At 42.5% G+C, this 14,778-nt stretch overlaps 1 protein-coding gene across 22 annotated transcripts in view; it reads right to left on the bottom strand.

Moving 5' to 3' along the window:
* Positions 1 to 13,079, bottom strand: part of KCNMA1 (potassium calcium-activated channel subfamily M alpha 1) — a 429,782-nt gene extending 416,703 nt beyond the window's left edge. For 8 of the 22 annotated variants that reach the window (XM_041405093.1, XM_041405094.1, XM_041405095.1 and 5 more), the window contains exon 1: positions 12,153 to 12,863. In XM_041405093.1, the coding sequence (XP_041261027.1) occupies positions 12,153 to 12,461 (309 nt within the window). In that variant the 5' untranslated portion in view covers positions 12,462 to 12,863. The other 14 variants (XM_041405089.1, XM_041405082.1, XM_041405083.1 and 11 more) reach the window with 8 other exon arrangements.
* Positions 13,080 to 14,778: the final 1,699 nt, after the last annotated feature.

The raw sequence follows: 14,778 nt of genomic DNA, 5'->3' as shown, positions 1-14,778 counted from the left end.
ATGCTGTCAAGCCATTTATTTTCAAACAAATCCATAAAGGGAATGGCGTGTTTCTCACATGTTGGACTACATACATTTGCCTTTCGTAAATAATGAAAAAATTTTTTTTTAATAATAGAACAGAAACAAGCATTTCAAACTACCCCCTTAACCCACTGATTTAAAAACAAGACTAAACAAAAAGTAAAAAGCCTAACAGCAAGATTAGCCTTCTGATAGCAATATGTCCCAAAGAACCTGACATGTTATATAAAGCGCTATATGTTTTCTTTGGCTCAGATTCTTTCACCTGTTCTCCCCTGGCATTGCTAGCACTACCAGATGGATCCATTTTAGATTTAATTAATTTACCCTGTCTCCTAGGATTTCCAAGAAGTAAAGCATGGACAAGAACCCTGGTCCTTTCCTTTCTTGGATACAGAAAAAGAATCTAGACAGAGAGAGATTTTCCTTTTAAGAACAGAATACAACATTCACAAATAAATATCTCAGGAGAACACGTGCTGCTCAAAGAAGCTAAAAATAGTAAAACCAACAAGCATATGTTTAACTGGGAACCTTCCTAGAGCCTAAAAGTAACATTATTCTTTAAATCCAATGTAGGTTTGGGAACTCAAAAACGGTGTTTGATTTTTTTTTATGGCAGTGAAGCAAGCATATTCCAAGTGTCTGCATATAAAGTGAATACCGTGCACTGCTTGTTTAACTAAAATCCCTCCTTCTTGCCATCAGCCTTCATTCCCTCCCTCCCCTTGTTATTTTTCTCTTCTTAAAAATTCCCCTATATACCACAGGTAAAATTTCATCCTGTCCAAATTAAAGCTTTTTTTTTTTAATTCCTTTTATCCTCTGCACATGTAAAAAATACATCTTCACAGGAACTTGGAACAGCACAGCAACTGGTAACTACCTGTAGCTCTTTAAAATAGTAACTGCCCTAAAGAACTCATAAACTACATTCCCTTCATAAATTGAACAAAAGGGGTGAATGGATGCATGTTCATTATATCATCTACTTATCTGAATCACTAGGTTGCTTTACATGGGCTGGGACAAATCAGTTCTTTGACAGTCCTCCTCCTCTCTTGGCTTTCTCCTTATTATCTGCTTTTACAGCATAAGATGCATGGGGCACAGCATTGCCCCTTGGTCAAAGCTGCTAAGAGGATCTGGCATAACTAAGACAGCAAAACCAGCTGGCCTCAGAATACTGCAAAAGAAAAATAGTTCAGATCCTCTAAATTGCTCAGTCAAATTTTGAAGACACAATGCTCCTTTTATAGGGTGGAACATTTCACAACTATATCCTAAGCTCCAGCAATTAATTTTCTCACTTGCATAAAATGCTACAAAAAACTTAAGCTTTTTAGCTCTCTAAACAGAACTTAAATGATACAGAAGCATTGAAACACAGCACAGGAATGAGTTTTACTTAAAATGTATCAATACAAAACAAACAAGCTCGCACCACTTGTACCTGATGTCGGTTCTCCACAGTCTGTCTCCATAACAGATACACTGCATCAAAGCTTTAGCTCCAAACGTCACACAACTAAACAAGAACCTTAGGTTTTCACCTTCAGAAATCTGGTGAGATGCAGAGCATTAACTCGACTGTATAATGTAACCAAATGCCTGAAGCCAGGGGACAAACAATCTATAATGAAATTCTGCAGACAACAATGATTATTTTTTTAAGTATCTTCTATAAGTGTAGCATTTGCTACAAGATCTACATTGAATTAAACTTTTTTTTAAATTTAAAATAATTGATTTGGAAGGGTTTGGGCTTGTTTAAAAAACGAATGAATCACAGATGTTCTGAGCTGGGAGGGACCCACACGGATAATCGATTCCAACTCTTCAGCGAATGGCCCACACAGGGAGTGAACCCACAACCTTGGTGAAAACACTGTACTCTGACCAACTGAGCCAATCTCAGTGGCTTTCATCATCTAATACTTTAACTTGATGGTCTTACAAATTATTAGCAAGCAGCCCAATTAACCCAAATAAGCTCAAAACCTAAAACCAGGCATCCAACATCAACATAATTAAAGGGGTGAAGAAGCTATAAATGCGCTTCAGCATTTATACCCTCAAGACTAATTCAACCCAGCTGCAGGGACTTCAGGCCCATGAACAGGGGGAGCAGATCAGGTGTGCTGATGGAGCTCATCTTCCTACATAGCCTCACCTGAAGGCAGTTCACCTAACCATGCTGGGAAAGCTGGAGCTTACTTTCAAAAGTTTAGCTACATGCTCCAGTCAACACAAACCCTATACTCCAAAAGACACCATGAAATCAATATTTAGCATGGCAATAATGGAACAACCTCTCTTTTTAAACCTTTCAGGATTCTATTTTTACCTGTTAAACCATTTCTTCTCAGTGAAAAGCCCTTAAAACACATAGAAAGGATGAAGAGCTACCACTACCTACCAGTCAACACAGCTCAGGTACCTTGCAGCAAGTCTCACAGTATTAAAGTCTGGATTTATTGCACTGTCAAACCAGCACCTCAAGATAGTAAGCCCAGTATTAGAAGACTAAATAAAAAAATTCCGCTGCAAGAAAACACTTCCCTTGTGCTGATGGATTAAATTTGTGTTTAATTGTAAGTGATGTAACTTAACTTCAACAAGCATTAGATCAAATGAGTATGGTTTAATTACCTTCATACCAAATCGTAAAATAGATACAAACACTTTAAAATGCAACTTGGACACCTTCACAGAAGCTATGCTCTAAAACAAACTGGTATGCCCCTAAATTTCAGAGGGCTCACGAGCAGCACAGCTAAATGCTGGATGACAGTCTGGAGCTCTGTCAATCACCCAGGCACCTCCAACACACCCACCCACACTCCTTAAATCAACTCACTTTGCAATGTGACCCTCCTCCCAACAAGACTCCGTGACACCCTGGAGGATCATTAATGAAGGATTTTAACAATTAGCAGCTCAGCAGGTTTACTTTCTTGCTGCACCTGATGCAAGTCTGGAGTCCCTTCTGCAGCACCCTTCAGCTGCTGCAAGCAGAAATCTTCAAAACTGATTATTCCATTTATTTGTGCATAAAATAAAAAGCAAACAGACAAGCCTATGGCATTCTGTGTCTGCTTTTTTGTTTAAAAAAGTGAAAAGAAAAGTTTAAAGAATACAAAACCCAAAGACAAAGAATCACATGGACAGTCAGTAAAGACAAAAGTTTGTATACAGTTTTATTAAAACAACTGAAGCCACAGAAATTATAACATTTTTTAAATGAGTGCATGAAAAATTATTTTTAACCTAATTTTTATTATAATTAGTTCCAAGAGCAATCAGCTCAAAATATATATATTTTTTTTATTATTATTACTGGGTACGTATCAACCTCTTAGTTAAAAGAAAATTAAAATTAAGACTATTAGATGTTAATGCGAGAGACAGTATTGCTTTATGGAGCTTTAAAACAGTGCATAACTTTACAAACACTTTACTACCTTCCCCTATAAATGTACAGAGAAGCCAGGGGATTAAGTAAAACCAACTCAAGTCCAGTTGTGATGTGTAAGGTCAACATTAAATTTTAAAAAATGTTCATGAACAAACATCTAGATAAAGAAAAAAGTTTTCAAGAACAATATCTCTTTCTGAAATGAACTGAAACCGACTGAAATCAATTCAGATTAAGACCTAATTAAGATCTTAAATAAAAATTTTGATGTCTAAACAGCTATTTTGTGCAAGTGATACAAGTTCCACATATTAAACTAAATAACTGCTGTGTAAGTTTTCTTTAAAAATTATGCATAACTTAATAACAAACAGAATACCACAAATTGGAAATAAGAAAAAGCAAACACTTTTTCCGTCATTCTCAGAATCATTCAGTTGGCAACACAAAGATACCACAGTTTTCCTATTGTACATATCATCCAAGTTAACATTAAAACTTGATCACTTACATCATACAGGCAGAGCTAAAGCTCCACATGTTGGACAGCATTTTCCACGTTTATAAATTAAAATTTTATTATATCCTAGGGTTACATTCCAGCAAAGCAACCAAACTTATTTTTGCAGATACCAAAACCGTGAGGTTTTTTGTGTTGTTTTCTTTCAGGAACAAGAGATCTCTAATACAAATTCAGCTCTTCTAACAAAGACACCAGAAGTTCTGGCTTTAAACCAGAAGCCAGACCCATAAAGGGTGAAAGAAAAGAAGGAAGCTTATAGCTGAGTCTTAAGCAATATGAAAATAACACAAAGCCAGTAGTCCCTTGTTTCTGATCCTGAAGGAATCAAAAGCCTTTAGGTGTAAGTGTATTGTATATACATATAGTATGAGGAAACTAACACCAAACGCTGGAAAAACTTCCCATATAACAAAACCAATCTATCAAAAGTGCATAATTAAAGCATTAGAAAAGTCCCTCATGGGCTAAAAGGTTTGCACCACATATAGACAGATTCTGCAATATTTTCTCCTACCTAAGCTGTTCCTGGAATAAAGGAAAAGGAACAAGGAGATTTTTTTCCTTCAGTCTTCAAAACCTAAGTGGAGTTTGTCAGCTTCTTTATGAAACAATACTTTTAGTACGATAACCTAGAAAATGTAAGAACATCACAAACCTCCTGCCTGTTGATCTGCAAACTCACTTTAAGAAAAAAGTGATGTCAAATCACTTCTAGCCAAAGTCACCTGATCCGAAGCACCTCAAGCGCTCGACACCAACTAGGACCACTGTAGGTCACAGAGGCCAGTACCCCATTCCAATTTCTGTCCTGCAAAATATCTGTGCATAATCACAACTAAAATAAGTTGAACAGAGTTTATACTAGAAAACTTACAAGACGTTTAAACAAATAATCATTCTAATACATTTCTCTTTATTTTTGCAATATTAACATCGCAACTTTCAAACAAGTTTTTTTAGACATATCTGTATCAATGTTTTCCCTATATTTAAAATAGAAAATTAATCCAACACCAGCAATGCTAAAGTTAATCTCACTACTACTAATAATAATAGTAATAGCATATTAAAACTGAGTCACCTTTTTAGTTAAAAAAAGAAGACCTAAGCCATTTGACAAAAATGTAAAAGATACAATGAAAAATGAATTAAATATAACCAAGTATGCCAAAATGTTTAGTCATCATTTGCTTGGACAAAGGGGAAGCAAAACTGTACTAACAATTTATTATATAAATAGCAATAAAAACCAATAGGGTAGACCTGTATTTAACAGTTACAGTGATAAGCTGTTCAGTTGTTTTGTGATGCAGCCATTGTTGATGAGGTTACAGTGCTCCTTCCCATTTTTGCATCCTAGTGATGATGAGTTTAGGGTATTTTCTCCACTCTACATTACCAGTTCTGATACTTAACTTAGGTAGTGAAGCTCAAGACATGCAAAAAGGTTTCCAGGCCTCAGGGTTGCAGCTGTACACATGTCTGTTCTGCAGGTGATCCATGGGGCAAGGGACCTCTGCCAGTTCCACTAAATGTGCACTTACTGCAGTTCTAAAAAAAGAGCCAATATTTACCATTGCACATCAGCTTGCAGGAGAAACGCCCTTATAGGATATTATCAGCCATTCAACCACTCAACTTTTGATTCCCCAGGGGAGCCTGGCAGAAGGTATAATTCTTGACTGGAATGGAAACATACCATGTGTGACTTTTAAATATTATGTTTCTAATGTTGAAATCTTAAGACTTAATGGCCACAAACCAAGTAAATACAACTTGCTACAATAAAAGAAAAAAAGCTTTTAAAAGCTTAAAATGTTAACATTAGAATATTTTTTTTAAATCTGATTCATCTAGGACACTGTGAACATCTAGGCCTGAGTCCAAAGCCACTGAAATTATTAGGACTGCTTCCCTCTATTTCAACAGACCTCTCTCATTTCTGTACCTCTCAAACAGACAAATACATGCAATATATCATCTCAAAGCAAAGGAACTCAACACATTTCAGTGGCAGCACATTCATTTAAACAGAACCATGTATACTATATATGGAAATGAAGTGTTCCTCTCAAAGATGCAAACCCGATGTATTCTCAGGCTATAAATACCATCAGGATTCAAAATGGGCCCTTCCTGACCAGTGTGTCTCTGACAGGCGTGGAAGATAGGCATCATTCCTTCTCATTTACTCAGACTCTGCTGCTTTTCCACCCTCCACTGTCACCCAAGGTGACCTGTGTGTCCCACACTGACAAACCAGGAGGTCTCATTTGGATCTGGTGTATTTAGCCCTGTGTAATTTTGCATAAATGCCACAGTAGTCTTGTGATCTAACAGAGTTTTGCACTCACTTCCCAGTCAGGCATTGTACTCCTGCAAGGAGCAGGGAGCTGGACTCAATGATTCTTACGTCTCCTTCCCAGCTCAAGCTATTCTATGATTCTAAACCTTCAGCCATGTAGCAGCAAATAAATCCATTACAGAAACACAGCTTTTTAAAGTGTAGCTCCTTTCCTTTTGCCACTAAAATCATATGTGCGGGAGAAAAATATTTTTTTAACCATTAACACCCACACATAATGGTTCAGCTATCTTTCCCTCAGAAAACCTCCACAAGCTGCATTCACCGTGCCCTTCTCAGACTTCTGATAATTCACTGATTTTCACACATGTAAAATACACAGTTTTATGCAACATGACAAGGTATATTTAGTAGAACCAAAGGGACACCCTGTCCCCCAATTTCATCTAGTGTTATTTTCATGTTTATACCTCCCCAGTGACTGCTGCCCTACCAACTTCACACTACAGGATGCCTTGCTGCTGCTGAACTACAGCATGATCCTGCTGAGGAATTCTCACCAGCCAGCCCTGAAATTCATATAAACTTTTGCCACTCTGAGCTGGATTCCACAGAGGAGCCAATCTCAGAAGGAACGCTTGACTGCTGCTCTGTGCTGCACCTGACTAGAGATTACAGCTTCTTTTTAGGATTTGTCCCAGGAAGGACACTCAATGACTAAAATTCACAATCCACTTTCTTGCAATAATACAGGACATACAAGTACCATCATTGCTGGTTTTAATTACAATCATTAGATCCAATTCCTGCAGAGATTATACTTAGGGCAAGTGCTCTCTAAATGTTCAGTGTTTCTGTCTCTGGGGCTGTAAACTGCCCTCATTCTGCATTCAGAAATCCCAGTGCATCCAAACTGAGTACACGGATCAGTGTTACTTAAAAGCTTTTTGTTTTCTACAGGCATGTCTTCTATTGAGCTAAATTGGGAAAAAAGTGAAATCTAATGGTTTTCAACCAGCACTTACAGATTTGCAAATGTGAGATTTTCAAGTTCTTTTTGCATGCAGATGTTCTCCTTAAATGTATGTGTTGCAAAGCCTTGAAAACAAATATGATACTGTACCAAAATAACATTTTGGTTGAGAATGTTTGGTTTACGGGTTATATCCTTATCTATGCATTCTCTTTTCTGTATGCAGAAACCTATTTTATTTAGCATGCATTTATAAAATGTGAAATCCTTTCTAAGCTCCAGAGAACCAGAAGTATCTTCCTTTTCAGAGCATGGAAAACAGCAGCATGCTCCCCTCCAAACCAGCACCCGTCTCTGCTTGTAGAAAGCACAAAGGGCTGTGAGTGCTTTTTCTCTCAGAGCTTGACCTCTCCACCATGGCCACCTCTCAACTGGCAACCTGTCTGGTGAGGCTCTCACGGAGCGACTGCGTGCAGACCACCTGACAGCCATGAGACAGGAAGGACTGAGCCAGGCTGGGCATGTGACCCAGCAGCAAAATGCATTACAGCTCCCGCTAATCCCCTGAGCCTCCCAGTTGTTCATCATACGCTGCTGCCCTGCTCATCTCCAAGAGAGTCAAGGTGACGATGCCATGCACGGATTTAAATGAAGGGATCTCCTGCATTATGTGTCCACGCGTGTCTTCCAGTGGACACTCGAACTTTTCTCAACAGATCGCGCTTCAACTCCTTTTCTTTATTTGGAGAGGACGTTTATGCAGGTATTACTCAGAAATCAACAAGCCTCGCCCACACCAGAGCCAGCCTGGAATGAATACTGCTTGTTTTACGGACAACTTAAATTTTTCCACTTACAAATTTTCTCAGGCTTTAGAATTATGGGTTAAAATTCTTAACTTTTCAAAGACGACTTCTGCAAATACTGTATTTCCAGCAAAACAAGGGTTTTTTCTGTTCAAAACAAATGGACATGTTGCTTGGTTTCTACTGAATAAAACACACTGCATAACACTACATTTCAAAAACATGTTGACCAAGGTCAAAGAAGACTATTAGGGCTTGTAAGTTCAGGCTAACAACTGCTACCTATAATCATAATTTCATTTGATATGTGTACAAGTCCTGGGTTGTGGGGAGGAAAAGCCCTTCCAAAACACTGAAAGCATCACAATAAGGATGTATTCTACCTGCTAGAGCCTGATGACATAAGGTCCGTAAGAGGTACCCTTCACTGGGGAAACAAGAGCAATAAAGGGTCTGGTATCGTATTCTTCAAAAGGAAACAAATTCCATTTGAGTTTGCACTGACCAGCTCCAGGAGCTGCCTGTGCCGCAAACCTGTGTTCTCTCAGTCACCTCCTCCTTCTTCATGGTTTTAGAGTTTGTTCAAAGACATAACAGATAATGTCAGCAGAAAAAGCCCTCCAGGAGCATAGACAGAGGCAGATCCATATAACCAAAATAACTATAGATTGTATAATATGCATTTAGCCCCTATGTGTATATTACCATGCATATTTATTTTATTTTCCTGCTGTTACCACAAACAAGAACAACTAATGTTGGAGTCCAGCCCAATGAAGTTTAATCTCACATTCTACTTTTCATACACAAACAGAAATTAGTCGGTCAAGGGAGAAAAAACAAGCAATGACCAGACAAGTTCTTTAGCAGTATCTAAGCACTACTAAACGTAAACACTGAGAAGAAAACCAGCATTTTTCAAGGCTGGTTGCAAATAGACTGTAGCTAACTTTGAAAAATTGCATCTAAAATTATATACCATATTAAATAAAGAAATACAAGGGCTCTGATAGTAATGACTGTCACACTACATGAAACACTGACAACAAAGGTAAAGATTTACATTTTTTTGGGCAGTTTCTTTTTTAATGCCAATTCACAAAGCAAGTATGGAGCATGAAAATCCTAAAACTTCAACAACCATTTTTAGTACATGATTAAGAGTGATGCTCTATTCATATACAATTACATAAATTAGATACAGAATTTTAAGGGACAATGTTGATTGATTCTGTTAATTCTGTTAGCAGTTTTCATATTCTTGACTTATAGTATCTTGACTTTCTTATCTCCAAGGGAAAAAAGAATTAATGAAATTTCATACCACAAAGTAATAAACTGTTTCTATCATGGTTTTAAATTCTGGCTTTAAATTAAATGAGTTGAAGAGCGGGACACTCCAAACAAACCACACTCTAAATCCTTCTACATAGTCAGTAAAAAGTTTTACATCCCAAACAATCATCGACAAATCCATGGAATACAATGTCATGCTTAGAATATAGCAGGGAGAAAAAAAATGAAACTTTTTGCAGTTCTTTGCAATAACAGATACAGACATGAGTGTTAGCACAGTAACTCTGAATTATTCACATATATTTTAGAATTATTCAATAAGAGGCCACAGAAAGCAGACATGAGGAAGATTTCTCTTAGCTCACTCACTGGGACTGCTCTTTATGTAGATAGTGAGATGATGCTGGACAGCCCAACTCCCCTGCAACCTGTGGAGCAACAGAAGAGGCAGCAGAGGAAAGGAAAGCTCCTAACATGCAGAAAACTTCTTCAATCCTGCAGTAGGAGGAGCTACTTCTTCTAAAACTGCTTTTGCAGCAGGCCCAATAGAGTCAACACAGCATATGTATGCATGCACAGTTCTCTCCAGCAGCCTCGGCAGCTCTTCCCAACTCACCAAGCAACAAAGCATGTGCTTGATAACAGCAAAGTTTCAGATAATTCCAGTTGTTACTTCAGTCAGCCTTCATACCCTAAATACTAGAAAAGTGTTTTGCAATAACTAGTTATAACTAATGTTCTTGCGTACACAGAATTCCCTCCAATTCCCCATTTTATCATATAAGGAATGCAGGATCAGCCCTTGAAAGTTCTTCTTTGCCAGAGTCTTGAAAATCCTTGTAAGTGGAACAAATAGGATTCAAAAGGAGACATATATCTCCCCCTACCTGCAGAGCCCTTTATCCTCCTGCCCCAGGGAATGACATTCATGGAACTACTTCAGTCTCAAAGATGAAATAAACTGAAATTTTACAACCTGCCATAGCCACAGAACATCAAACTGTTGGGACTGGAAGCATTTGAACCCCTCAACAAAGCCTGTTACTAAACTGCCACATTTGGCGCAAGAGGTTTTAAAAACAATTTGCACATATCTTTCTATACTGGTTAAGAAATTACTAATCTGTTTTAACTGACTGTGTCCCAGTAATGGACTATCTGACCAACAGTACCTATCAAGAAACCATGGATAGGAAGTCTGCATACAAGCCTCTAACTTTTTACTCTCACAAGGGAAGAAGTATGAGGTAATAACACGCAGATTTTTCTTTTTCGTCAAGATCCCTGAGAGCCTTTGTAGATTTGTCTCATTCTGTGGAGGCAGAAATGCTAAATACACAACAAAGCCAAAGCTTAAGTCTTCACTATTCACCCTTCCTTGAAAATTGCCTTTTACTTCTGTAGGAAATAGTGTCTTATTATCACAAATTCATTAGAGCTGTGTCATCATACCTGTCTAACACATCTCTAAGACAGTTCAGGTTTGGTTTTGAATAAAAAAAAAAAAAGTCTACAGAAAAGTAGTGCTGCCTGATAGGATTCCTGACACTTAAGGCTGACTTAAAACCTTTTATTCCTTAACTTTAGCAATCACTCCTTCCATAGACAGGCAAGTTCACTGTAAGAGTTTAACTTCCAATTGGAATGTGGAGGTTCATTTAGGCAACCCAAACTACACAAGAGACAAGTAGCATAACTTCTCATGCTCTAACTTTGTTCCTGGTTTCCCCTAATTGCAGGGACCTTCACAGAGCTGGTGTATGTGCTGTGTGTTTAGGGGGGAGGGGACAGCAGAAAGGGGAAGACAGCTCACTGTACGTCAAAGCAAACCAGAAACCTAGCAACCATATATTAAAAGGTGTGTGTGTTTTTGTGGGTGTCTGTGTGCCAGGAATAACTGAAGCAGATATTATTCCATTTGTAATTCAAAAAATGTGAAAAGGGAAGGGGAGAAACTCCAGTTGCTGGTCTATTTTGGGGTCTGTCAAAATACACTTTCACAATACAGAGTGGTAACACTTTCAATCTCATTTTTCGTAATCAAAAACGAAAGTCTGGACTTGAGCAAGTTCTTAGCTTTGGTTTGAAAATAGACCCTTCAAAGCAGAAACTGAACTTATTTCACATACTATGCTTTCTTCCAGCTGGAAATATACAAAAATCAAAGGGGCACAAAAGGCTGTCTCAAAGACTTCACACTTAGGTTAAGAGAATACTTACAAATGTACAGAATACTTCTAGATAGATACACTTAATTTAACAAGCAGAAACGTCCAAGATGCTCAGGGAATGGAACTAGCTTTATAAAGATTCACTTGAGTGAGAAATTTACCCTTTAAATTTTGCCCAAGTTTCTCATTCCACAAGGCAACTAAGAGTTTAGATCAGGATATGCAAGCTCCCACCCCATCATACGAGGCCCCAAGGGTGCATATAAACTTCTGATCTGCACCGTCCCACCACACCAGCATGTGCCTCTCGGGCAGGGTGAGCGTCGCACACCAGGTGTAACTTTCATGCCACCACGCGAAAACGAGCGAGTTTTCGTCTGCGTGCCGTGGAACAGAGCAGGGGGATCGGGGAGGCGCCTGGGGACTGCACCCACCACCTCACCCCCAGCTACACTGCCCACGCTGCAGCTCGCAGCAGCCGGCGGCAGCCCCCAGCCAGGAGCAGCCCGCACACTGCCATCAGCACCCGCCGCCACCTCGCCCAGGTGTCCTGCTGGCCTCTGCTCCTCCTCAGCACCACCACCGCACCGAACCACCACCGGCAGCAGCAGGGGAGGGAAGGGAAGGGGGAGTTACCTTGTTTTTGACCCCGCAGTGGCAGCAGACAGTCCACAGGTACTTGAGGGTCCTCCACAGCAGGATGATAAACAGTCCCCCAAAGAAAGTAACCATGGATGAGGCGAGGAAAGCCCACCACATGCGCTGTCCGCGGCTATCGCAGGGCACCTCCATGGTCACCGGGATGATGAGCGCATCCATCTTGGGCACATTGACGGGGGAGGAGGACGAGTCTGTGTTGAGATTGTTGGCGTTGATATTGTTACTCATTCTAATGCCGCTGCCGCTGCCGCCCGGGTAGGAGCCGCCGCCGCTGCCATTTGCCATAGCTAACAGCGAGCCGGGCGCGCAGGGGCTTCCGAGAGCTCCTCCCGCCGCCAGCGCCCCCCAAAAAGCCCATCACCAGCCATATTGCTGCTGCTGCCGCCGCTGCTCAGCGGGAAAGGATAAGGAGAGTAATAAAAATAAAAAGCCCCCAGTCAAAACAAACAAAAAAAACCAAACCAATCAAACAAACAAACAACCCAAAAAAAAAAAAAAAAGCAGGTGAAGAAAAGCGACCGCACAATTCCCGGGTCCCTCTCGGGAGCCGACAGGCCGGTGAATTCCGAGCGTCCTCTTTGTACGGCGAAAATAATATTAGAAAAAAATTTAAAATAATAATAAAAATATAGTCTCCTCCTCAGATTCCCACCCCTTCCTTCTCCCGCATACACAGCCCCTACCCCGCCCACCCCCAAAAAAAAATCATCCACCACCACCACAAACTGATGCCTCTGAGCGTCTCTCCAAGATACCCAGCGCTGCGACCCCGCTGGCCCCAGCGGGGATCCCTCACTCAGCCTCCGCCGCGGATCCTCCCGGAGGTGGTCTGTTATTATTGTTATTAGTCTTTAACTTGTTATCAGCGATACTCAGTCACCCCACCCGCGCACCCTCCTCCTCCTCCTCCTCTTTCAAGTCCAGCCCCTTCCTCTCTTCTTCCCCCCTCGGTGCCAGCAGCAGCCTCCTGTGGCTCCTAATTCATCCTCCGCTGGCCCATCTGTGCGTGCGCTGCCGCTGCCGCCGCCTCCTCGCCCATCCTTCGGGAGCTCCCTCCAGGGCCCGGCTGTCGCTCAGGCTGTTGCTCCCACACGCGCAGCGGCGCCGCCGGCTCCCGCCCCTCCCTCTGTGCCGCCGGGGGACGCGACGGCCCCGCGCCCGCAGCCGCGGCCGCTCCGGGGGCGCATCAAAGGCCCCTCGGGCCGGGGGTGCCGCGCTGCGGCTGCCGCCGGGGGTGGGTGCGCCGGCTCAGGCGGGCTCCCGGCGCCCCATGGGCAGCGCTCCCCGCTCCGCAGCCGCTCGGTCCAGCTCGCGGCGCCGCCGAAGCGCCGAGCGCCCGCTCCGGAGGACGGCGAGGCGGGAGCGGGGACTGTGTGCCGAGGCGGGCGCTTCACAGGTGGCGGCGAGGCGGTGCCCGGCCGCGCCGGGGAGCTGCCGGTCCAACAAGTCCCGCCGGCCCTGGCGCGTCCATCGCCGCCGCGCCGCGCTCTCCGCAGCCGCGGTGGGGCGGGGGCAGGCGGCAGCGGCCCCCCCGCGCCGGCCGTGCGCGGGGCCGGTTCGAAGGATGTCATGACGCAGCGGCCAACGCACGGCGCAGTCACGGCCCCGGCCCCCGCAGCCCCGCCGGGCCCCCGCGCCCATCGCCCGCATCCCTCGCCCGCCGCGCAGCGCGGCACCGCGACCAGCGCGACCCCTCCGCAGCGCGGCCGCAAGGGCGCCCTCGAGGGCGGCGGGCCCGGGGCTGCAGCCGGGGGCAGCGGGGGAGGGAGGGAGGGAGCGGGGCGCGCTCGGGACGCGCAGGAGGCGGTTGAGCTGCAGCAGCAGGTGCCTGGGGATGCGCACGGCGCGGGAGGGGGGAGCTGGCATGGAAACGCGCTAAGGGAGCGTGAAATAAACATCGGGGACCGCGGCGTGGGTTTTTCCGCTGAAGGCATTCGTGGCTTGTCTTTAATTGACACGGGCAAGTACTGCAAACGCTCCGCAAACACGCCGTAAATTGCCGCACATCCCAAGAACATTCCTGAATTTAACCCTTAGGAGTATAAATAACAGATTTAAATGACACCTTTGGGGAGGATGGGGGTGAAAATCTGGATAGTCATCTTCTACTTTTTTTTTCAGATTCACGTTGAAAAGCAGAGACATTTATATGTCTATATGGGTATTTATTTATACATAAATCAAAATCTCCATTTGGCACATGGTCTGCTCACTGGGTTGTCTGTACAAAGTATTATGCAGATCTTCTTGACATCTTTCCAAGGGTAAAATACAACAGCCTTTGTGTGCGTGACATTCCCCCATCTTATCTAGTTGCTATACCAGCAGAGAACCACCATTATGAAATAGTAATCTCTTAACCTTTAGTAGTAGTAGTTTCTGTTTCTGCATCTGCCAGGGGCTTGTTTGTTTTTGTTTCCTACTTAAGTGAAGGTAATGAGATTTTATGAGTTCCCAAAGCTTTTTATGGGGCTCTCTAACCCTCTCACCCCCACTTTTTTCATGCAATAGTACCACTGTTTGTCTGACTCTGTGAGTTCATCATGTTGTCTCTTTCCAGTCTGCCCCTCCAGTGTGTTCCTTCAAGAGAAGGCTTCCTTTT

The sequence above is a fragment of the Onychostruthus taczanowskii genome, unplaced genomic scaffold (genome assembly GCF_017590055.1).
Source record: "Onychostruthus taczanowskii isolate IOZ18803 unplaced genomic scaffold, ASM1759005v1 scaffold22, whole genome shotgun sequence".
Classification (NCBI taxonomy): domain Eukaryota; kingdom Metazoa; phylum Chordata; class Aves; order Passeriformes; family Passeridae; genus Onychostruthus; species Onychostruthus taczanowskii.
Note: the sequence above shows the minus strand (reverse complement) of the source record. Positions and strands in the feature narration are given on the sequence as shown.